Genomic DNA, 26215 nt, shown 5'->3' with positions numbered 1-26215 from the left:
CAATAATTTTGAGTCTAACCGATCATCACTGTATTGTGCCCAGACTCTGAACTTGACGTACACTAGTGTTGCCCCAGACTTGCTTAATAAAAACTATATTAAAAATAGAAGATAGTCACCAAATATTCCAATATTTGTATCATCTTAGAGATGAAATTAGTGAGTCCATATCTCATCATAAATCTCTTTTATCCAAATTGTTTTTCTGGACATAGTTCAAGTAGAACAACCAATTTATTTATGTCAGCTCTTGCTCTTTTCAATGACCTCTTATTGAGTAATGTATTATATGAGGAGGCTGGTTAGCAAACAATAGCTTGCTACAGAAACACTGACTCAGGCCTTCTGCTAGACATTCACATTGCTCCTTTTCTATCCCTTGGCAAAAAGACACAAACTTGTTGTAGAAATGACAGCTTCATACCAATGACTGTTCACCCTAAAATCATCTCAAATGTGAAACATGTGTCTGTATTCATGCATACTCACACATTCACTGCGAATCTTACTTGGTAAAATGACTTGTCGCTTCCAGGTCTGTGTCTTGTGGACGAAGATTATTATACACATACTTCAGGTCTTGGATTCCACTTAGCTCAGGCAATCCTGCAGGTAGCATCTTAGCAACACAAGCAAACACACAAACAAAACAAGATAAATAAAACAGAAACAAAAAACCTCAGAATAAATGTAAATCAAATCTCCATCTTGTCTTCTTGTTGAAGAGACATATTCAGCGTGGGAGAATAGAAATAATAAGAGCTCTAATGTCAGAATTTCTGGACACATCATTTAAAATCTAAATGATCTTGAAAAAGTCTCTTAACCTGTTTGAACCTCTATTTTCTCATTTTTAAAGTGGATATAAAAATATCCAAAAAAAAAATATCCAACATGTTCTGGGAGAATCAAATGCTAATGACTAAGAATAGAGTATACAGTATAGAGATACTCTATATAATACTCTATAGAGTATAGAGATACATATAAATTATAACACAAAAATTATATCACAATACCTATTTTCAAGAAGAAAAACTTAATGCCCTAAAACCTGTAAGTGAAATGTCCAGGTCAAATGGTGTGTAAGGACAGAGAATAAAACTCATCTTTCTGGTTCTTAATCTTAGGCTCCATTCCTTTGCTTTTTAATCTTATGTTCTTTCATGACTCTATGACTCATACTACAAGAACACAATTTTCCCTAGTTAAGTGGTGATTGAATTTACTAAAAGTTATTAAAACAATGAAACAATTAAAGATTAAATTGTACAAAGGCTCAGGTATCTTTTCTGCCAAACTTTGAAAAATACTTTGCTTAAATTACAGTATAGATTGAAGGGATAATATTCTCTTTAGTTATAGGCAAACATCTTAGAAAAAAAAATAGACCTTTCTGAGATAAATTTGAACCCTGAGAAAAAAAAGAATATCATCAGTGTATCCCAAGACTAAAATAAATTATTCCCTATTCTGGGAACAGAGGCACTTTTACAGCAGTGGGAAGTTAAGAACAATGTTGTTGATCCTAAAAATAATAGATAAACTGAGAATACAGCTATGGAGGATGGGTGAAGTTGTGATTGACTTGATGAAGTTCAAGTGAGAAAAATAGGTTTGAAACTGTTTTCCTTTCCTACTCTTCCCACCCAGACTGAGGGGATAGAATATATAGGTGGACAGAGGAGAGCAAGATACCTTCCATTTGTTCGCAGAAGAGATCCAGGATAGCTTTCTGGAACATTGGGTATCCTGTGGGTGAGCGACAAGAGATGGGGCTGAAAAGGCAAGTAGTGCAGGATGTTTTAGCAATCAGAAAGGTTTTGTACTTTGTCCCAATGGCAAGGAAAGTTCTTTTAATGTTTTAAGATGAGCATTAAAAGAATGAATTGTGTTCGAGAAAGATCATCATGGTTATATGTGAAAAATAGATGAAAGTGCGGCCAAATAAGAGGCTGGACTAGTAGACTGTTTAGGAATGAAGAAAAGTTATTACATTTTAAATATACGTAGGAAGTAGAATTGAGAAAACTGGGTGATTGGATATATTTGGAGGGTTGGGTGGGGTCTAAAGCATGAATATAGATTTGGGAGTCATTAGCACGCAGATAGTAATTGAAACCATGGGAATGGATTAGGTAGTCCTGGGAAGTTGTCAGCTGTCTTTCCTCATGGATGTCTTTCCAATGGATGATATCAGATTCATGATATCTAAATTTGAGCAAATTTTCTTCTCCCATAAACTCTTCCTCCTTTTTCCTGTTTCATATTTCACTGCCATCATTGTCCAAATAACAAGAAATTCAAATCTTCTTTGATTCTCTTTTTTTTGATTCCCAATGTCAATCACTTAATTCTATAAAAACCATCTCAACAGTCTCATGTATTCATTCCCTTTTCCACTGCAATTATTGTCCTAGTTCAGCTCCTCATCTTCATTTGCTTAGATAACTTGAATAGCGCTTTTCTAGTTCTTCAATTGCTATCTCTCTAATTACATAATTTCTGAGTTATCTGTCTAAAATCCAAGCTAGATGATGGTACTCCCTTCATCAAAAACAAAGAAACTTCTAGGTTCTCAGGTGACTATACATAAAAGTCCAAAATGTTCATTCTGTTCTAAATGCCTTTCTTAATCTACCTGCGATCTATCACTTCAACCTCACTGTCTACATAGGTCTCCATCTGTGCCACAGACTGGGTGCACTTGATTCCCCCCATTTCCCACACATGTCACGCCCATGCTCTTTAAGCCTCCACAGACACTTATACTTTTCTTTCAGCCAGGATCCCTTTCCTCTCCTTCCTTGTCTATTGAAATTCTTTTTGAAGGCTCATCTCAAATACGTCTTCCTCCTTGAAAGCACCACAGATCCTCTTGATAAGATTTTATAACTTGCTTTCTTTGTACAGTAATCCTATTTTGGTTACATGCCTTTCATAGTATTTATTTCTGCCTAGCTTTAACTATGTTTTGTCATGTGTATGTTTGTCAAGTTAGATTTTAAGTTCTTTGAGAACATAAATTAGGTTTTTATTCCATGTTGAATTGTCTATATTGTTAACGTGGTGCTTTGTAAGTAGTTAGAACTTAATGAATGTCTGTGAAATAATGAATGCATGAGTGAATGAATGAAAATATATCTGTCAGGCATTTAAAACCTATAGATAGCAAGTTCAACCCCAACTAATAAACTTAAAATCAACCATAGGGAGATACATTGCCAACAGCAACTAGAGTCTAGATTAGGTTTTATCTTATCAGTTCTGTACTTAGAGTTCTAGAGACATGTGTGTATTTATTGTGGTAGTTTCCCCCGTTATCACACTATGACTGTCCATTTACTACGAACAAGCTTCTTCCCTAGATATGAATTGCTTTCTAGTTTCTCTGGATATTCTGAATTCACACCTGCTCATTTAGGACTCTGTCAAACATTTCCTTGGGAAGTAGACCCTATACTTATCCCTTCCTACACACACACACACACACACACACACACACACACACACTACACACCAGGTGCCAAGTGCATATGGCTTCAAACCCAAGTTCTCTCCCTTTCATGTGGCTGATTAAAGGTAACAAATGCTAACTTTGTCCTTGTTGATGTCCTTCATTCCTTAGAGAGGAGGCTTTGAGTGATGTGACTCTGCACATCAGAGTATGGATGGCCTCATACCTGGGTCCACTTAGTCAGGTCTGTTCACTGACCCACAGAGATGTGGTTCAAGTGCCTCCCTGGCTTAGATTACATGGGTTATAACTTTAATTGGGGCAGTAAGAAAGAAAAAGCGTGGCTAGTACAGATAATAAACAGATAAGTTCTTTTTTAAAGGATAGGAATATTAATTTTTTTTTTACTTTTGCTCTTTCCCTACTAAATCCAAATCTATTTTGATAGTTATGCTTAGGGAAGCAGACACTCTTTACCACCACGTAGAGAAGTTAGAAAGATTTGTGCTTGGAAATATCTGATATAAAAATGGGTGTGATAAACATTTTAAACTGGGTGAATGGTCCCTATGTTCTTTGGGAGACTTCCATAATAATTGCTATTGATTTTTTTAATAAGAGAAAAGCTGACGAAATACAGGCTTTTAAGTTAGTGAATTCAGCTAGCAACATTCTTCAGTCTCTACAGATGTTTTGCTTTTAAGCAAGATGGGAATTTCATGGATTATTTTCCCCAGATTTTCCCAGGAGTAAACAAAAAGGACTGTGAATATGTGGAAACATGCTGCTCTCAACCAAGGATGAACAATTAACTCCATAGCAGACTCACCAAACACTTGTGGCTCATAATCCTTTGTTAGTGACCATTCATGGAAGGTAGAATTTATGACCCATATCAAGTATTTCTCAAGTTGTAACTAGGTTATGGCACAGTAGATTAACTTCTTTTTAAGTAAGTTAACACAAAAAGAGTTAGTTTGAGAGAGAATTGAGGGAAATATAGATTTCCCACATAGGTAGAAAATAATCTTTTGTAAATTTAAATTTGGTTTTTATTTTATAAGAAGCTCTACCAGAGAAGGTGTGGTCTTGAAACCTTTACTGATGCTTTGGTTATCTACAGAATCCCATAGGAAAAAAATGTGAAGAGAAGAGAATCAAGAGGTAAATAACCAGAAAGAGAGATAATAACACACTGCTGTTTTACATATCTTTATTCACTGGTCTAATTGGTCTACATTGCTGCTTAGCTCTGCCTCAATTTCTGTAAAAGTTTAAATCTAAGATTATAAGATTAATCTGAATTAGTGCGCTTCACTGCCAAAATTTCTTCATTAGCCTAAAAGTCATGCTTGAATAATTAAAACATAGGGAAATTTTTTGCAAACACTATATACCAGAAGCCTTCAACATCTGATTTTAATATTACTTCATGAGAAATTATTCAATACTTGATTAAAATACCATATATCTACCTCTTTTAAATGAAATAACATCATACAAACTCTTTAATGACTATTTAATATATTATGACTCACATGCTAAAAGTTTTCTTTTTAGGTAGGTAGAAACATTTATTAAACAAAAGAAAAAAGCCCACCAATAGCTTTTAGAATCATTTTTTCCCCCCAAAAAGCTGTCCTTTCACATTATTTTAACATCCTTACTTGTCATTCAGCATAATTTTACTGTCACCTGAGAAAGAGTATGAAACGATATTTGTGCTTTTCTGCTTCGAGTTTATTTTTGAAATGTCTGTCACTGGTTGAAGTTGTTGTTAGAATATGGTACTTACTCCTAGTATGCAGTTATTTATAGCATTTTAGACATTTAGAAATGCTGGATACCTCATTTGCCTGTGTACATGAATTTTATCTTCCTTATTAAATTAAAAATTTTAAGACCGACTGGGTCTCATATGTTAATGTATCCTCCACAGCTTCTGGCACATATTAAGTACTCAAGAGCTCATGGATTCATGAGTTAGACCCTGCTAGAGCCCAAAAGAATATTAGAGTTGATAACTACCTGGATATTTATTATGAAATGGAGTCAAGGTCATGGACTCAGTCTTTGTAGGGTTTTACCCTTGGTATGAATGCAGATTATGAACTATAAACCATCTCATAATTGCAATATGACCTAATAGAATTGGGAGACAGAATGAAATTCTACCAATATGAATCATTGGCTGTTACTGGAAAGCCAATTTGAAGACTCTGGAGATGCGCAGGACCTTATATATCCAGTTTATATGAGAAGTGACCAAAGTGTCTTTCTAAATGAAGGACTACATGTATATAGTATATTTAGAAATCCATATTTTTCAAGACAGAGAGGAAAGAAGTAAGGTGTGTATGTTGTTTGAAAAATGAAACAAGGATCAAAATCAAATCTTCACTGCAACAAGGTCAACATTTATTTAGCACTACCCAGTAGAACTTTTCTGCTATGATGGAAATGTTTTATATCTGTGCTGTCCAATATGGTACCATGAGCCAGATGTGGCTATTGAGCACTTGAAATGTGGCTAGTGAGACTTAGAAGCTGAATTTTAAATTTTATTCAATGTCAATTAACTTAAATTTAAATAACCAAGTGATTCAGGGATACTGTATGGTCAGTGCTCTTATAGGTTAACAAGGATCTAGTATAATAAATTAATTGGATTCTACTATGTGACAGGTACTGTGCTAAGTGTTTATATTAATTATCTAATAGGGTTATTATGAAATGTAAATCAATTAATACACATAAAGCATTTAGCATAATGCTCATGCAAAGTATTCACTATTAGGTCATTTATCAGTCCTACAAGGCAGATGTTATTACCTTCATTTAATAGATGAAGAAACATGAGTCCTACTGGAGTTAAGTAACATACCTGAGGAATGTAGCCAGTAAAATGCCAAGCTAGAATTCAAACCCAGGAAGGCCCTGCACCAAGTCTGTGCCCTTAACAGCATCTAGTAGAATTGTCATTTGAAGGCTCTAAACCAGTTATTTTTGATGATTGTATTGACTCCAAACACCATGCTGATTTACAAAAGATGTATTTCTCTCCTACAGTTTGCTGCAATTACTAGTGTATGTATGTACCCAAAGGAACCACCACATTTTTCTCCCAGTAGATATGTCTATCAGATCCTTCTCCTCTCACCCTGACTATCTGGTCTGTCCATTGGACAGTGGAATGAAACATTAAAAGTTCCCCTGTTGGTCAACAGAGAGCACCCAGGACCATGACTCAGTAGACTCAATGTAGTAAATGTACTACCCTCGAGTCAAGTTGCTAGGAAGTCACCTTACATTTTTGGATCTCAGTTTCTTAATCTGGAAAATAAGCAAGTGATCAAAGGCAGAGATTGGGAGGGAAACCAGGAAAAATCCTTGCTTGTTCTACATCATGGGGTTGCCATAATTGAAAATGAGATAGTATTTTAAAAATACTTTTGAAAAAATTCTAAAGCACAGTGCAATTGGTATAATATTCTAAATTACTATCCTTGACCTTTAATCAAAATATACTGAGATACCCCCTGAATACATCAATATTATTGTGAAGAGAAAGGTTTGAGACAATAACTGTGAACAAATGTTATGAATTATTAAGAAATGTATTTATAAGCTGTACAATGGTACTTTTAGTTTGTTCATTCCATTCTGTTTTGAATAGCTCTTTGGGGAACTCCAAGCCATTACCAAAGATAGACTACTGAAAGAGAGCCATAAAGGAAGCTTATTATTTCTGTTATTTCCCCAAGGGACTTACCATTTCTAGCAGGTTCAAGAGCAGGCGGCTGTGTCTTCTGACAATGTTATAAGCTCGGCAGCAAAGCTCCACAAAATCTTGGAAATGCTGTGGGTTTTTCCCACCCTCTGTAATAAAGTACTCCATCTCTGAAGTAAAAATAAAAGGGGCTCTGTCCCTATAAACCAGAAAACAACACCAACCATAAGCAGGAAGAGAAATGGTTTGAAGGGTTAAATTAGGCAGTGACAACAACTTATTTCCATTTGAAATTTTTTGTTATTTTCTCTCTAATGCATGAACCTCCTTCACTGTAGGACAGCTGGAGAAACTTGCTAACTGTAGACTTTGAATAATGTAGATGAACTGCAACAGAGAAGGAAGGGTAAGTTATTTTACAAAGTTGACCTATATTGGCTCAAATAGTTAATTCCAAGTTATAGTTGATGTGAATATTATTCATTAAAATTAATGTAAGGCCCAATTAATAATTAAGGTGATTTTACAGAAAGTATATTTATTGCTAAATTTTGAAATGATAGAACAGATCATGTATTTAACCTCATGGTGCTTTTTTTTTTTTTTTAAACCTTTCTTTTTCCCTTAGATGGTATGCTGACCCTTTAGGTAAAAAGTTTCAGGCAAAAGCTAAGATATAGTGGGCCAACATCAGTCCCGGGATCCCCCTTTTGGGCCCCACAGCCAGCCACCACTGGGATCCTGTCCTGCCCACCAGTGGGTTGGCAGCCTCCTCTTGAGCCAGAGCTGGGCAGCCAACCAGATGGGGGGCCAGCCCTTCCTACCTGTGCACCCACAGTAGTCTGCCTCATCACAAAAGAAGGGCCCACTCAGCCCACATAAAGGGCACCCCTAGAGCATACAGCTCTGCCGACCAGAGGGTAGTGTGCTGCTGGGCCCCAGAGGACATCTGCTACATAAGGCCATTTCTCCAAGGTCAGGAAACATAACTGACTTACCTAATACTTAGAAATAAACACGGAGAATTAGGCAAAATGAGGAGACAAAGAAATATGTTCCAAAGAAGGAACAAAACCCCAGAAGAACTTAGGAAGTGGAGATAAGCAATCTATCCCATAAAGAGTTCAAGGTAATGGTTGTACAAATGCTCAACAAATTGGGGAGCATTATTTACAATAGCCAAGATATGGAAGCAACCTAAGTGTCTATCGATAGATGAATGGATAAAGAAGATGTGGTGTATATATAATGGAATATTATTCAACCATAAAAAATAATGAAATCTTGCCATTTGCAACAACATGGATGGACCTAGAGGATATTACACTAAATGAAATGAGTCAGACAGAGAGAGACATACATACCACATGGTTTCACTCACATGTAGAATTTAAAAAACAAAACAAACAAACATAGCAAAACAGAAACAGACTGAGAATCAGAGAACAAAGTGGTGGTTGCCAGAGGGGAGGGAGGTGGGGGGATTAGTGAAATAGGTGAGGGAAATTAAGAGTTACAAACTTCCTGTTATAAAATAAATAACTCACAGGGATGTAATGTATAGCATAGAGAATATAGTCAAAAATATTGTAATAATTCTGTATGGTGACAGATGGTAACTAGACTTATCATGGTGACCATTTTGTAATGTATAAAATATTGAATCACTATGTTCTACAGCTGAAACTAATTATGACGCTGTAAGCCAGTTATAGTTCAAAAAAAAAAAGAAAAGCTAAGATATGTAATGACAAGTTCTTTCAGAAGGTAATCTGAAAAAAACAGATGTTACCAACTCACTGTGATATGCTTAGTAAGGGAAAAAAGAGGTAACTATATTTCATTTCTGGAAAAACAGAAAAACAAAGGACCAGAAAGAAGGACCAGAAGATCCTGTTTTCCCTTTATTTGTCAGTTTTTTCTCATGTTATTTGAAACACGAAGAGACCTGAGATGAAGTGTTAGTGCTTCTAACAGAGAGAGCAGAGAGAGGGCTGCTCACCCGCTCTGTGATGAGGTCTCCCTCACTGAATAAGAGCAAGGATGAGACAGAGTTTCAATACTGATTTGGCCAAAGGTCATCTAGAACAGCAGTCCCCAACCTTTTTGGCACCAGGGACAAGTTTCATGGAAGAGAATTTTTCCACGGACCAGGGGTGGTGGTGGTGGGAGGGGATGGTTTTGGGATGATTCAAGTGTGTTACACTTACTATGCACTTTATTTCTATTATTATTACATTGTAACATATAATAAATAATTATACAACTCACCATAATGCAGAATCAGTGGGAGCCCTGAGCTTGCTTTCACTTGCCACTCACTGATAGTGCTTTGATATGAGTCTGCAAGCAACTGATTGATTATGGTCTCTGTGCAGGCAAACCTCTCTGCTAATGATAATCTGTATTTGCAGCCGCTCCCCAGCACTAGCATCACTGCCTCAGCTCCACCTCAGATCATCAGGCATTAATTCTCATAAGAAGCACACAACCTAGATCCCTTGCATGCACAGTTCACAGTAGGGTTCGCCCTCCTATGAGAATCTAATGCCGCCGCTGATCTGACAGGAGGTGGAGCTCAGGCGGTAATGCGAGTGATGGGGAGCGGCTGTAAATACAGATGAAGCTTCGCTCACTCACCCGCCGCTCACCTCCTGCTGTGTGGCCTGGTTCCTAACAGGCCACGGACTGGTACCGGTCTGTGGCCTGGGGGTTGGGGACCCCTGATCTAGAAGCATTTGAAATGCGAATACAGTTTTGAGTAAAATGTTGTTTAAAACATAAAGATTTTTGAATGAATTGAAGACATTTTAAAATTTGAGCCTAGCAGCCTAGATATAACTAAGTTCAGTTCAAGCAGTAACTGAGAAAAGTCAAGGATTATTGAGGAAGCCTCTTAAATTTTTTGGTTAATTTTACGTATATATGTATACATATACATATGTATGTAATTGTTTGTTTGTTTGGTTTTTGGCCATGCTGTGGGGCTTGCAGGATCTCAGTTCCCTGACCAGGGATTGAACCTGAGCCTCGGCAGTGACAGCCTGGAGTCCTAACTTAGACCACCAGGGAACTGCCAGGATAATTGTGTTCTTTATTGTTGCTATGCTTAGCTATTTTAATAAAAACATAGTAGTGAAACTGCACCTCAGATTGGGTCTTGAACCCACTTGGTGGGACTTGAACCCAGCCTAAACCCAGATTGGGACTTGAACCTCCGAGGCCGGAATTTGAACCTGGCCAAAATCCTGATTGGGACTTGAACCCATGTGACCGGGACTCAAACCTGGCCAAAACCCAGGGTCTTCCAACTGAGATCACACACCTGGTTTCAGGACTTAAGGAAGCTCAGGTTCTTGATGTCTCATTGCAGAAAGAATTCAGTGAGAGACAAGTGATACGTTAAGAAGTGGATTTATTTAGAGAGAAACACACTCCACAGACAGAGCGTGGGCCATCTCAGAAGGTGAGAGCGGCACCAGGGTATGGGGTTGTTAGTTTTTATAGGGGTGGGTAATTTCATAGGCTAATGAGTGGGAGGAGAATTCCAGCTATTTCGGGAATGGGCGGGGATTTCCAGGAATTGGGCCACCGCCCACTTTTTGATCCTTATGGTTGGCCTTGGAACTGTCATGGCGCCTGTGGGTGTGTCATTTAGCTTGCTGATGTGTTACAATGAGTGTAGACTGAGCTTCAAGGTCTAGTAGAAATCTACTTCTCTGCCATCTTGGACACGTTTGGTTCTAATCAGTTTATGTCATGTCCTTGGGCTATGTCATTCTTTCAAAGGTTGTGCCCTGCCCCCTTCCCTCCTGTTTCAGTGGAGCTGGAAATCTCACTAATTGAACTTAGTTAACCAGACCTTTCAGAAGTGTGTACATTCAAATCAGAAAGCCACAACTCAGGTATTTTGTAGCTGATCTGGGGCAGTGGAATCTAATTGCAGGCAAAGTATTTTAATGAAAATAAGTAAGCTACCTCTGTCTGGCTGTGGTTTTTAAATTTTATTGTGTGATCCATGCTACCACTAAATGTCTGGAGGAGAAGCTGATGTAATAATTTCCCCACTTAGCTTTATATTCATTCATTCATTCGTTCAAGAAAATTTATTGAGCACCTAGACACTGAGGAATTTCTTAAGAATCAAGTCCAAATTTAAAAATTTTTGCTCAAAATCCTTTTATATTTGGCCTACATTGACTTATCTAGCCTGTATGCTATGAATTTACTTTACAGCCCTTTACTTTGGCCAAGCTGGGAGCACAGATGTTGAAAACATGAGATATAGCATGGGTTCTAATCCTGGACCTGCTGTATCTCAGTTTCCTCATCTCTGAAAGGGACAAGCAATACCTAGCTCTTAGAATTGCTGTGAGGATTAACTAAGAACATATACACAAAGGCCTGACACAGAGAGGACTACACACTTGTGAATGGCTCTATGAGGTTCTATGCAGAGGGCACAGACTGCAGGCCTGCCAGCCAGGCTTCAAACCATGTTCTACCACTTAGTAGTTCTGCAACCCTCAGCAAGTTACTTATCCTCTGTGTGCCTCAATCTCTTCCTCTGTAAAATGGGGATAAGAGCACTTGACTACTGGGATTGCTGAGAGGATTAAATGAGTTAAAGCATGTAAAAGTACTTAGAACATAGCCTGGCACATAGTAAACACTCAATAAATTTTAAATACTCTAATTAGTCCCCAAACTAATAAAAATGTTCTAGAGCTGAACCTAGTCGAAGCTAAATCTCCCTTTCTCTTCAAAAATGCCATCTGTAGAATCCCATCTCTCCTTCAAGGTTTAATTTACTCCCAGCTCTTCCATGTAACCTCTTTGGTTGCATAAGCCCTTAAGTGGACCTCTGAATTTGGTAGCATTTTTTACATATCACTCTCCCACAGAGTCATCACTACTGCTAACATTTTAGTGAGTTTTAGCAATATCCTAGACTTCCATAATCAGAATAAAATCTTAATTTTGTATATAAAAGTTTTCCATCTCTTTTTTCCTACTCTCTATACTGTTGTATATTTGCTATATTGAATGAAACTTTTGAAATAATTTTGAAAGAGCACTAAATTTTACAACTTCCTGAAATTTTCTTTTCTAACGTGATAGATACGCTTTTCTTTTCAATAGAGAAATGTATGTTTGGCCAAAGCGATTTCTCTTGGAAAGTTTTTGTAGTTATGCTTAAGTTCATGTGATAACACATTTCCTTCTTCCATGGTAACCACCATTATAAATCAGATGAAGAAACATTATAGCAGAGAGTCAAATACACAAAGGAAACATATCCGTTAGAGAAAATATAAACTAATAATAATACTGAATAACCCAAGTTTAGCTGTGTTTAAATTATTATCATAGTTTAAAATGCTGCATCTTTTCTATATGATTTGCATGGCTCACTTCTGAGCAATTTTAAAAAATAACTCAGAATTAGACTAAAATTTTTCTAGAAATGGAAAGAAGCCTCACGTGTGAAACAGAATCCTATCCCATCCCTACAGGCTGTAAGAGCTGTAGCTGGTACGTGATTTATCAATCTACTCAAATGTGAACCTAATCCTAGGTTGCAGAATTAGTGTACTGGAGCATATGTCTGAAGTTTAAGCAGGACTTATAAACCTGAGATATAAATTGGCTGTGGCAAGCGGGAAGATTGGAAATGATTTGATCTCTTAGAATCTATACTGTGCTGCATTCTGAATAAAATGTTGAAAATCTCTCATTTATAGCTGTGCAAATAAACCAGAAATTTCTTGTTGTGACTATCCTACCTTTTTTTTTTTTTCTTTTCCAGATAAGTGGTTTTACTATTACCTGCCTAAGTCCTAACTATTCATGCTTCTGTACCTTTTACCTGTATAGTTTCCCACTTCTGGACATCTTTTCTGTTTCTCTCTCTCTCTCACCTGATGTTGTAATACTAAGGGATCAGGATCAAAAATTTTTTCTTTTAAGAAGTCTTCTTCTTTTTTTTTTAATCCCAAAGGCTATGCATTTATTCCTTTCTAAATGGTATATAATTTCATTTTAGGACAATTAAATATGTGTTTGCATTAATGAATATATGAAATGACAAAATTATTGAAATGGAGAACAAATTAGTAGTTGCCAGGGGTTAAGGATAGAGGGGGATCGGGGGGTGAGAGGGAAGTGGGGTAACATGAAGCATCCTGGGGGTGATGGAGCTGTTCTGTATTTGGATGGTATCAATATTAATAAGCTGGTCATGATATTGTACTGTAATTTTATAAGATGTTACCATTGGGGGGAACTGGTAAAGGGCACATGGGATCTCTTTGTATTACATCTTAAAACTGCATGTGAATCTACAATTATCTCAAAATAAAATGTTTAATTAAAATTTGTACAAGACATATGGATATAAATATTGATAGGAGCCTTGGATGTAACTGATACCAGTTTGCTGGAGACAGTACAGTGAGAAGAGAAAAGGACTAAGATAAATCTTCAGGAATCTGACATCTAGTGGCTTGGTAGAAGGGAATCATCCTGCATTGGATACTGAGTAGGGGAGAAAAACTAGAGGGTGATGATGCATCATAGAAGGCAAGCAAAGAGGGTATTATGAAGAAGAAATAGTCAACACTGTTGAAATCTGCTGCTAAATTAGGTAAAATGAGGAATAAATATTGTTGGGTTTAGCATTATGGTCATCGTTGATTTTATCAAGTAATGAAGAATAAAGCCAGATTGAAGTGGTTATGGAATAGGAGGTAAGAAAAGGAGACCAGGAGTTTAGAACCTCCTTCAGGAAATTTGGGAAGGTGAGAAAAATGGCATAGAAACTATTTTTTTGAGGCAAGGCTAAACTTTGGAGTGATAAGCATATTTAACAGGATTATTTAAAAGAGAGAGGAGGGAATTCCCTGGTGGTCCAGTGGTTAGGACTTGGAGCTTTCACTGCTGTGGCACAGGTTCAATCCCTGGTCGGAGAACTAAGATTCCCACAAGCCACACAGCATGGCTAATAAATAAATAAATAAATGGGAGAGGAATGCAAGGAAAAATGAATTATTGATAGCACAATGTATGTAAGAAGATGGGAGGGAAATGGTTCCAAAGCACAGATGGAGGTATTGGCTTTAGAAATGAAAAACTAATCTTCTATTATCACAAGAAAGAAGTTTATATGCAGATATAAGTTTGTGAGTTTTGTACTGAGTACAAAAGCAGGCTCTGTTCTGTTTCTTTTTATTTTTCCCCAAAAAAGTAGGAGGTGTGGTTGTCTGTCTAAAATAAGTAGTAGTAAATAATGGGTTGGAGAGATCTGAGGTTTATCCTGTGAGGATAAGTATTGTGGGATTGCTGGGCCATGAGGATGGCCCATTTGAAACTGAGGACAACATCTGCCCTGTTGTGTCAATGCTTTCTTGCAGTGCTAGGCTGCTCAGTGTCACTAGCCCTCACAGTGGAGACTGCCCTATTCTGAAATACATTATTAAGGTAATGGACCAAGCATGCTAACTGTAATGGATGCGCTCTGAAATAGCAGAGGTGCTGTATCCTTAAAATGAGCATTCTTTCATTTATTGAACTATTCCTTAAACAAATATGTACATACTTGAAAAATGAATGATGTTTGATTTTAAAGTATCGAGCACATAAGCTATTTGAGGACATAATTATTCACAGAAGCAACTTCCTTATATGTGAATTATGCAGTCTAAATAGTACCACTGGGCTTCATCCCAGCAGTTCAGGGTGGTCTTTGGCCATACCGAGTTCAACAAAACAGTCCCTGGCGAGCTCGGAAAACTGGAGTCACATCCCATGAGCATTTAACTTCTATTAGATTAATGATTCCTATTAGATGTATTTTTTTTTTAATGTAAGAAAAAAATTAAAAGAGAGTGAGCAATTGTGCCTGATTTTTCAGTCATAAAAGAGCATATTGCCCATAGGTGGGAGAGTGGCCCTGCTATTGTAACACCTGGTTTTAATGTCTGAATGCCTCCCATCATGCAAACATCTTGCAACACATTTGATTATAGTTGTTAAAGACATGAATTTAATATATATCATGGCCATAAATGCGGATAACTATGTCATCTGGTACTAACTAAAGAAACAGCCATCTTTCCCAATGCTGAAGAGGAAAGAGTGTGTTGGAATTACTGAGAAATGGAATTACCAGATTCCCACATGGCACCTGCCCAAGGTGGACTATAGCAATGAAGACTTGTATCTTAGTTTGTGATTCGTAAATTAGAGAAAATAACAGTAGCTACCGCAAAGAGTTCCTGTGAGGATTAATTAAGCTAATGCACATCAAGTATTGATAAGGCTTTAAAGGGTAATTTTGACTTTTCCTTTTAGAATCTGATCCCATATACTGGACGACACAGCACCACCCTAAGAAGCACTGCTTTCTGCCACTCCCAGTGACATTTCACCACAATCTGAGAAAAGCTATGTGTTTCAGTAGTGGTGATGTAGGCAGGGGATATGGAGAGAGGACTGGAAAGACAGAGAACTCAAGCAAGGATTCATGATGATAGAATCTGTCTTCTGTGCTCTGTGAACATACTTATTTCTTCCTTTTATAGGATAGTTCATCTAATATTTACTTGAGCAATGGATAAAGCCTGTAAATGGACACATACAAATGGACATTGAAAGGCTCGAGGGCTGAATATGTATTTGTACCCTGAACTGAAATGTGGGACTCAGTAATGAGGCGCATTTTATGTTTATTATTGAAATTATTATTAATTTCATGAATTAAAAATGTTTTGTCCCCAGGAAATATCATAGTAACATTAAAATATATTGTTTTAAAGATTCCTAAAAGCTGCAGACTCCCATCATAGTGAATGGTGATATTAGCATACAAATAAATGACTACAGAGTACATTGGGCAATGTTTAAGCCTACACTTTTCCTGATATCACAAATGACCTACATTTCAGAGAGCACATTTTGCTGTCCAACAGAAAGAACACAAGTCTCTTGTCTCATATCCATGAGTTATTTGAGAAGGCAGATTTGGAATCTCCATTGGATAGGATAGAACCTTGTATAATTAGACAACACAAGAAACCTCATATGTGCAATATAATAAGAACATAAGGGTGCATGTACTATTACAAAAAGAACATTTAACACCCTGTGAGAGCGCCAAGCTCTCAGCAATTATTAACTAAGGAGACCCTCACCAATAATCTCTTAAGTGTAAAACATGTTTTATCCCTGGTCTAGCCTCTTTTATAAATACACTGTGGGTCCTAAGTTAGACTCTGGGAGGTCCCTGATCTTTAACTGCTTAATAACTTTAGATACTGACTCTGGAGTTCCTCCCAGGCTCAGGTACACTGTCTCTCTTATTTGAAGAGGGTAGTAAAAACAACTACCTCTTCACAAGGCCTACTTTCCTAAGTCTGATATTTTGGGTGTGAGTTTATAGTAGATCAGGATTTTATGAGAATGGCAACAGAATGGTCAGTTCCTCCAAATTCCCATGTTTCCCCCACCTTGAGCTTGAGTTCAAGGGAAAGTGCACAGTTATGCTTTGCATGGAATTCCAGTGTATGCTTGGAACAGAAATTAGTCTGGATATAGGGAAAAGATTATTAATGCTATAATGCTTGGGTGACAATGAATGGTAGTATCGCATTTTAAATACGATAAGATTTTAAAATCAGGTTGAAGGTATAAATCAAGAATAGCCCAAGTTACCTCTGAAAACATTTAAATCACTCTTAAAGTTACCATATGCATGATCAATATTTATGTATAAAGCTTGAAATGGACCTTTTATCTCTTACTAAGTTTAACATCAGGAGTGTCTCCCCCAGCACAGAAGCAGGTACTGTTTCTTCATTTGGGTACCAGAAGAAGTTCTAATACTAGGCTCATGTTTAGGAGATATCTGTAGTCTTTCTTCAAAAACTAGACTCAGACTCAGGGTTATGAGATGCTTATATTGACAGGCACATTGTACCTTAGACCAGCTAAGGAGTCAGCACTCATGTCTGCCATCTTAAGCATGCTTTGTTCTCACTGGGTGCAGGAAAGCAGAATCCTTACACTATTTAAATTGTTTTCTCTCTCTCCTTACCTCCTTCCCTATCTTTGTTCCCCTCTGTGTCACAAACTTTTCTTCCTTTCTCAAGCACCCTTCACTCTTTTCATCTGAAAATGTGCAAGTCTCTTTTTGAAGAAAACTCATGGTTGGGTGGTTGGGTTTTTTAATTAGAGAAACTGTTTTTTTTTTTTACTTATAATGGCAGGGAGGTAAATATAAAGGAAGTTACTCAAAAGAAAGCAGGTGATAAAGCATAGTGGAATGATAAATTGAAGTAGAAGAGGGAAAAACAACAGTGAGAAGATGGGAATGACAAAATAAACTTCATTTCTTGAAATAGTGAGAGTGCTTTGGAAAATCCAAAGCCCTATTCAAATGCTAGGTGTAGTTTGCCTGAGATTGACTTTGTGACTGGAGAAGGCCTTTGTGAAAATTACAGTGTACCAAATTTTTTTTTCAGTTATTTCGCTGTGGTAAAATACGTATAACATAAAACGTACCATCTTAAACCATTGTTAAGTGTACAGTTCAGTGGTATTAAATCTATTCATCATGTTGTGCAACCATCACCACCATTCACCTCCACAATTCTTTTCATCTCTTAACACTGAAATTCTATACCCATTAAACAATAACTCCCCATTCCCCCCTCCCCAAGGCTCCTGGTCACCACCACCTTAGTTTCTGTATCTCTGTAGCTATGATTTGGACATCATGTAAGTGGAATCATACAGTCATTTGTCTTTTTGAGACTGGCTTATTTTGCTTAGTGCAATGTCCTCAGGATTCAACCATGCTGTGGCGTGTGTCAGAATTATTCCTTTAAGAATGAATAATAGTCTACGGTATGTATACTCCATATTCTGCTTATCCATTCATCTGTTGATGAACATTTGGATTGCTTCCACATTTCAGTTATTGTGAATAATGTTGTTATAAACATGGTTGTACAAATATCTCTTTGATACTCTGCTTTCAATTCCTTTGGGTATATTCCCAGAAGCAGAATTGCTGGATCATATGGTAATTCCATTTTTAATTTTGTGAGTAACAGCCATACTGTTTTCCACAGTAGCTGTACTATTTTATATTCCCACTGACATTGCACAGGGGTTCCAATTTCTCCACATCCTTGTCAAAACTTATTTTCTGTTTTTTGACAGTAGCCATCCTAAATGGTTATGAGGTAGTATGTATCAAATTTTGAGTCTCATCCCCCAGACTCCCACATGTAAAAACCATCAGGTAAAAAAATCCCTGGGGAAATTTCCAGTTAGAATAACAGAATATGGCAAATTCTTAATAATTTTATCTTCAGAAAAACTGCTGCTTCTCAGGTCAAGAAAAGTAAATTGTATGGCATTTTTGTAGTGATCCTTCAATTAACCAAAATTGAGCCTCTGCTAAATGTCAGGCACTAGCTAGGCGCTTAAGATACAAAGATGTTCTTATGGCACTCACAGTTGGAGAGGTATTAGATAGTGTGTTTTTCTTCTAGAAAGTTCAGATGAAATTGAAACCTGCTTTGAGTTAAAGGAACCAGAGTGTTTCTTAATAAACAATCTTGTGAAAACAGACCAGTGAAACATCTAATTTCAAAGAACACTAAGGTAGTAATTAAAGCATGTGGGAGATCATTAATATCTATATGGCATTTGGATTACTATGAATATTGTACTAAACCAGAATGACTGGAGTAAGACAAAAATTAATCTTTTAATCTGCTAATGGAGTTTTTTCCCAAAGATGGTTAAATTGAGGATATTTAGAATGTAAATAATATAATACTCAAATTAGAGCTTAAACATTAAACATTTTTAAATTAATGGTAATTAAATATGGAAGACAGTGTCAAAACGATTATAGATACAAATAATCTTTATGACTAATATTGAGATGAAAATTCTGAGATCAATTATATTAGGTGATTGTTGATCTGTTGGGATAAAACTTGAAAATCGGGTATAAATCATGTTGTTAAAAAGACAGATATATAATATTTTGATCACCCAGTTGTATATATTTTAATAGGAAAAGAACAGAGTTTGACTTTTGTTGAGTTCTGGAATGATTTTTCATCTGTTTTAAATGGATTTATGTCCTAGAGTGTGGTGGTAAATATTTAATAACCAGCTCACTTACTTTTTTTAGGAAAAAAAAAAAGCTCTGATTTGTGACATTTGCCAGTTTCCATGGTGTATATTCTCCCACCATGGCTGATTTCAGGCTACCAGTGGAATGTCATTGAATGTGGAGTTGAGAAAGAATACACATAATAGGCTCTTCCAAGCCAGTGTGAGCCAGCTCCAGCACACCTCTGCTCATGTCTAAAATTGTATCAGAAGTCAAAAGTGACTTGGTGAAAAACATTACAATCCAAATAAACCTAATAGTGCAATCTAATCTATCAGTCAACAAACTTCAAAGTCAGAGAAGTTCAATTTATAAATTTAAAAAGTACCAAAAAAGTACTTTAAAAAGTACCAAAATAAGATATTTAGATAACTTTGAACAAAAAGAAACAATAATTACCTAAAGATGCAATCTCATTTCTTGTCACTTCATTTGGAATACTTACATTATAATTAATTCCAACAAACATTTATAGAGCCTTTACTCAGTGCTAGGAACTCTTCCAAGCATTTTACATATATCAATTAATTTAATCTTCAAAACAAATCTGTTTTTTATAAAAGATTAAACTGAAGCATACAGAGCCATTTGTTTAAGGTCACATCATTAGTAAATGATAGTAAGGGATTAAAAAAAAAAAAGCATAGTCTATCTCCAGGGTACCTGCCTTTAACTACTGCTCATACAGCCTCTAAAATTATCTAGAAATAAGGCTGCAAGAAAGACTTCATGCAAGTCTGGCATTACAAAGTGAAAGACCATACAGACTGGAAATATAGTCTGAAAAAATAAAAGTATGAAACAATGAGTTAGGAGAACGATAAACATCACCAATAAAGGCCTTCCTTAATTTCTCCTCCTCTGTAAAAGAAAGTCACCATCAAGAAATTATTGAGTGGAAATTTAGAGTTTATTACAATAATATCTTTTATGCAATGAAAAAATTACTATATGGAAATCATTGTTACAGGGTAACTTTGAGTGAAAAATTGTGGATGTATAATTTGTTAACCACTTTAATTTGAATCTCTGTAAGAGAAAATAAAGAAATGAAGATAATAATTAGGCAATACTTCAAAAGATAAACCAACTGGTTTCAGAAAGTTGGTGAAATTTCTCATTGTTTTCATTGTAGGGATTAGCCATTTTTTTCCCCAGAATCATTAAATAATGCTGGGGCTGAATTGTCCTGTGATTTAATCTGCTGGTGTAAATCCTCTTCATCTAATCTCATAATTAAAACCGATAGGGAAGAACTTCTTGTTTATATACAAGATGTGAAATCCTTCAAATTCATAACTGAGATGTAATTTTTTTTCTTTCTTCAAAGTTAGAAAGTTAGAGCTTCAGATTTGGTCTAAGCATGAAGATGGGCTTTCCAGATTTCTGGACAACTGAATTAAGAGCAGTGGTTCAGGGAAACCTGAGCAAAGACTCCTAATGAGAGTGTTGCTGGGATGACTCCACATAATTCAAAAATCAGGACAGCCCAATGTTTATAAACATGTCTTAAGCAGAATCACACAGACGATTAGTGTAAGATGTTCTGGAATGATGATATAAGCATCAGTACAAAGCATGAGTACAAAAGGGCAATGGCCCAGCAAGAAATCCCTTTATTTCTCAAGATCTTCCTTGTAAGGAGAATGTCACTTCATTGCTGCTTCCTCTTAAGGAAACCAAGGGAAAATCTCTCCCCAGATATACTGCATTTGCTTTCGCTTTGTTGGCCTGCTTATTTCCATTATTAAGTTCTGTATCCTTGGCTAAGGGTTAAATCTTAGAGAGGGATTTTATGTTATGTATGTGATTTCTTTTTGTCAACCCCAAACTTATCCACAACTGGAAACTGTATTTATGTGAGGTTGAGCAATTGTCTTATGAAGTAAAATCAGTTAATGTATGTTAGTGACACTTTGTAAACCATAAAAAGTCACACAAATACTTTCCTTCCCCATGTTTTTAAGGAGTAGACAATAGGAGAAACACATGTGTCTGGGATACATATGCTCTTTACTCCCTGCGGGTGCTGCATTTTATGTTAAGGAGTATGATCCTGGCTTATTGCTGTTTATTACTGGGGCATTTATATGGCCTTGCTAGGCTACGGGAGATTAGGATAGTCATAGGGCATGATTTACAAACCTGGCTTTGTACATTAGGGAGTGTTTATTAATATATCTAGTATGTGTACAGAAGAAGCTAGGTGGAGCTGGCTTTTCTCTAGAGATCAGTTTTATACGTAATAAGTGTAGTACAAATAAGAATGTTCATTTATCCTAGGGGATTCAGAGGCCTGATTTATGAGACCTTTGTCCACCGAGCAACCAAGAAGAACAACCAGTGGACCTAGGATGGAAGACATCAGTTGCCTAATGAAACAACAATCAAATGAACTCCAGAAACAACTGAAAGAGACTTTGAAGAAAATTATTAGATGCTGCCTATAATTCAAAATATATAGTGAGTAATAGGGAGTAGACATAGTTCAGTTTAACCATTAAAGAAACTCAGGGCAGAAGTATCAGTATCAAGAAAGAAATCCAAGGATACATTGCCAATGAGTCTTACATAGCCATTGGTGGAGATAGAATCCTGCAAACAATAATCCAAATGGGTCATAATGCTGCAGTTGGCCTCCTTAGCTGGTGCTCAATAATCAATAATCTCAAGGGAAGACAGGGCCAACTTCATTTTCTTTCATCCAATTAATAATTATTGAAAGGTTGAAGGCTGACCTGTGAATGGTTTATTGGCTGGCTAATTCAGAAAACAATATTAAGAACCTACTATAAGTGAGGCTCTGTGCTGGGCACATTTTCATGACCTCCATAACGGTTGCATAAAATAGATTTAAATTGCTGCACTTCAGAAGTAGCAGTAGCTGCTGTAACATCAACAAACAAACAATTGGGCTCCATCTTTTCTACAGACCTTGGTGGATATCTTTATTATAGCACTTACTATATTGTTTAGTAACTTGTTCTTTACTTTGTATGTTTCCCCAACTGAAACTTTTTCTGTAGAGCTGGAATATCTTTATGCATCCTTTAACCACCCCCATGGTCAACACAGATGCTGGTCGAATAAATGAATAAGGGGGTTAACCCGAATTCTCAGTGGACAATACAGCAAAATAAACAAAGATGTTACAGTTTTAATCTAATCTTTAAATTTCTAGGAAAGAGTGGATTTAGGGAAAGTGTTACATGAGTAAATTATGCAATATGCTCGTATATGTTAATTAACATTTGTCCTTTATAGACCGGATATCCCTCCTCTGTGATGTTCTAATTGTCTATACATCTATCTCTGCCCTCACCACATTCTGGAGTAATTATTTATGTGTCTGTCTTCCCAGTATTTTAAAGAAAGAGTAAGCCCCACTGAGGTGGTAAATGTGTATTATTCATCTTTGTATCCCCAAGGTTTATCACAGTCCTTGGCACACAGACCATCCTCAACAGATGTGTAAGGAATGAATGAATATGTGGTGCCTCTTCCTGAGCTTATTCATTATAGAAGGCAATGTACTGAAAATAATAAAAAGTGAGACAATTCCATCTGTATGCCTCCACAAAATAGAAGCTATCAGTTTATAAGAATTAAACCTTATTATGTAGTTTATATTGGTATTTTAATACCAGATTATGACAATCTGGTGAAAATTCATCTTGTTATATTGTAGGAGACTTTTATTTCCTCTGTTGAAGAGCTATTTTTAGCCAGAAGTGACTGATTAGTCTTTGGAATGGTCTGATGCCATTTCTACTTTAATATGAAGTATCCTTTTGCAGCAAGGGACTTTTAGTCTTAGATTCCTGGTTCCTTTGCCCCCAGCTCAAATAAAATAAAACAAAAACCTATTCAACCACCAGTCTTTTCCTTTTCAGTAAATGATATAATTGTTTGCTAAGAACAAAAATCCAGGAGTCATCCTTGAATATTTTCCTTTCGTCTTCTACCCACCGGGCCCATTTTCCCAGCCCATTAATGACTGCCAGTGCCAATCAATTAGCAGGTCCTGTGGTTCAGATTCCAAAATATATTCTGAATCTGTCAGTTTTTGCCACTTCTTTACCATTAAGGTCTTGCCTTAACTATTGCAATAGCCTTCGAACTGGTCTCATTACTTGACAGGACAGCAGGAGAGAGCTTTGAAATCCACTGAAATCCATCAATGGTTTGCCTCTGAACGTAAAGTAAAAGCCAACCTCTACACCATGTCCTCAGTGCCCTACTTGATCTGGCCTCCACCAAACCCTTTATCTTTCCCTCCTACTACCCACCCCTCTTTATTCCACCTCCAGGCCCCAGCCCTTCTTGCTGTCACTGGAACATGCCTGCTTAGTCCATGCTCATGGCTGTTATTTTTGCTGTTCTCTCTTCCTGGAATACTCTTCTCATGGATCTCCACAAGGTGATTACTCACCATACAGCTATCTCTCATTTCTTTAAGGAGGCCTCTTTAAAATAGCATCCCTGGGCTTCCCTGGTGGTACAGTGGTTGAGAATCTGCCTGCCAATGCAGGGGACATGGGTTCGAGCCCTGGTCTGGGAAGATCCCACATGCCGCGGAGCAACTGGGCCCGTGAGCCAAAACTACTGAGCCTGCGCGTCCGGAGCCTGTGCTCCGCAACAAGAGAGGCCGCGATAGTGAGAGGCCCGCGCACCGTGATGAAGAGTGGCCCCTGGTCTCTGCAACTAGAGAAAGTCCTCGCACAGAAACGAAGACCCAACACAGCCAAAAATAAATAAATAAATATAAAAAAAATAGCATCCCTGCCCCTGTTAATTTCTATCCCATTTCTCTGCTTTAGTTTCTTAATAAGAAATGAAACTGTGTTATCTTTTTTAATGTCTGTCATCCCTACTAGAAAGACATCACGGTTTGTATCTGCTTTGTCCACTGTTGTATCCCCAGAGTCTTGAATGGTACATGCTTACTAAATATTTTTGGAATAATTCAAGCCTAATTCAGTGCAGGAAGTGTGCTCATTTTACATGTAGACCAGGCTGGTGATTGTTATGGGCAATATACCAGATGTATTGAGACCATGAACTCAGGCCTCGTTGTCCATTCAAGGCTTATAAGAAAATGAACATATCATATTTCATACAATTCAGACTGGAGCTGTATTAGTATCCTGTGGGAGAAGGCCAATTTAGTATACTAACAATTTGAGGAAACCTAATTTGTTCCATTAACAGTCTATCGAAAAAAATCTTTTTCAATATTATTAGATACATAGTCATGTTTATGTTATCTTGGGGAATTTGAGAGATGGGGAACAAGTCATCTGCTGGGTTTCTACGCCATTACATGTTATATATCACTCCGGGAGATTGCTTAATTACATTAATAAACATTATTTGAGCACTAACCTTTTTATCCCTCCAAATGTTTGTGCATGACCCAGGAATTTTCCAAAGTCAATATGAAACATGTGGCCTGACTTTGTCAGCATGATATTGTCGTTGTGACGGTCACAGACTCCCAGGATGAACGTTACCACACACCAGCCAGCGCAGGAATAGAAAAAGTTCCTCAAGGCCTAATCGGTTGAAAAATAATAACACAACAAAGACACACACAAAAAATGAGCAAATGCAGAGGTAATGGTAAAAATACGATAAAAAGCAAAATTATATAATCAAGAACCAATTCTACATCTCAGTTGGGTGGATATGATTAAATGGTTGGTTCTTGATATGCTACAGAAGAACATGAAGCAATCTGTTCTTTAGATTAATGAGTGTTTTTGTTGAAATGGGAGAAAATAACTTTCATTCAGTTAAAGCTAATTTTCACAGTTTATTAGAGAGGATTCTTAGTGTTATTTTTTAATGTCACAAATATACAATAGTGGATAGCTTTTTTCAAGGTAAAAGAAGAAGGAACAATATGGTCCAGTACTGCCTATTCCCATAGAAATTTAAAATACCAATTTTTGAATATTTGAAATTTTTACCACAGAAAAAACTACACTGAGATATCTGTAACATTTTATGTTTATCCTACAAATATGTCATCCAGTTAATGCCCCAAAGGGTTTTGGTACAGTATATACCAGTGAACGCTTGTGCGGGTAGAAGCAGATTCCACTAAGTTAGTTGTGGCTTATGTTTCTTTAATAGACAGAGGTTTCTTGCCAAAATTACTCTTTTTTCAAAAAAACTGTCTCCTGGGTATTCATTGTTTTGATCGATGATGCAACGATGAGTGTAAGCACGAGTGACTGGCTGAGCCACAGGTATGGGCCTCCTCAACTAGCGAGTGGAAGACCACGTGGCTGGACTACATACCAGGACACCTTATTTCCAGGTATCCCAGGTGCCTGAGCAAGTCTTTAATTTGTCTGTCTAGATTTTCTCTACTTGTAAAGTGAAGATAATAAAATATGTCCTTCACATGGTGGTTAAGAACATCAAATGTACATGGAAACACCCCAAACAATATAACCTTATGGGTTTGTGCCTAACTCAAGCTACAATTTGGGGAAGGGCTAAAAAATAGATTTCTAGATAATCGCATCTAATTCCCTGTTACTTGGCCTCCAAAACCTGTATTTTGCTCTATTCCAATCTCACAGAAGTCTGGAGTAGATGAACTCTTGGATCTCTCTTTCATGGCCCAGGCCAGCTAGGGTGACCAAGCCTGCCAGTTTGCCCAGGACTGAGGAGTTTCCTAGAATGAGGGATGTTTAATGCTCAGGACAGTTCTGAGCAAATCTAATGCTGGCCCATATTGCATCTTTGTGTGAATTAGCATAAAGGTGCCCCTGCCTCTGGGGCAGCTGTACCAGTTCATGCCTTGGCAAGTGAAACAAGGCCT

General features: G+C 37.0%; 1 protein-coding gene across 2 annotated transcripts in view; it reads right to left on the bottom strand.

Moving 5' to 3' along the window:
* The window catches only part of PIK3C2G (phosphatidylinositol-4-phosphate 3-kinase catalytic subunit type 2 gamma), a 354208-nt gene that overhangs the window by 108277 nt on the left and 219716 nt on the right, over positions 1–26215 (bottom strand). Inside the window, exons 23-26 of one of the 2 annotated variants that reach the window (XM_036866810.1) lie at positions 24766–24935; positions 7230–7386; positions 1699–1778; positions 518–619 (exon numbers count right to left, since the gene is read on the bottom strand). In XM_036866810.1, the coding sequence (XP_036722705.1) occupies positions 592–619; positions 1699–1778; positions 7230–7386; positions 24766–24935 (435 nt within the window). In that variant the 3' untranslated portion in view covers positions 518–591. Of the gene's footprint in view, positions 1–509; positions 620–1698; positions 1779–7229; positions 7387–24765; positions 24936–26215 lie in introns of those variants that run through there. The other variant, XM_036866811.1, reaches the window with a different exon arrangement.

This window comes from Balaenoptera musculus, chromosome 10 (genome assembly GCF_009873245.2).
Source record: "Balaenoptera musculus isolate JJ_BM4_2016_0621 chromosome 10, mBalMus1.pri.v3, whole genome shotgun sequence".
In the NCBI taxonomy this organism is placed as follows: Eukaryota; Metazoa; Chordata; class Mammalia; order Artiodactyla; family Balaenopteridae; genus Balaenoptera; species Balaenoptera musculus.
This window is presented reverse-complemented; position numbering and strand designations above follow the sequence as displayed.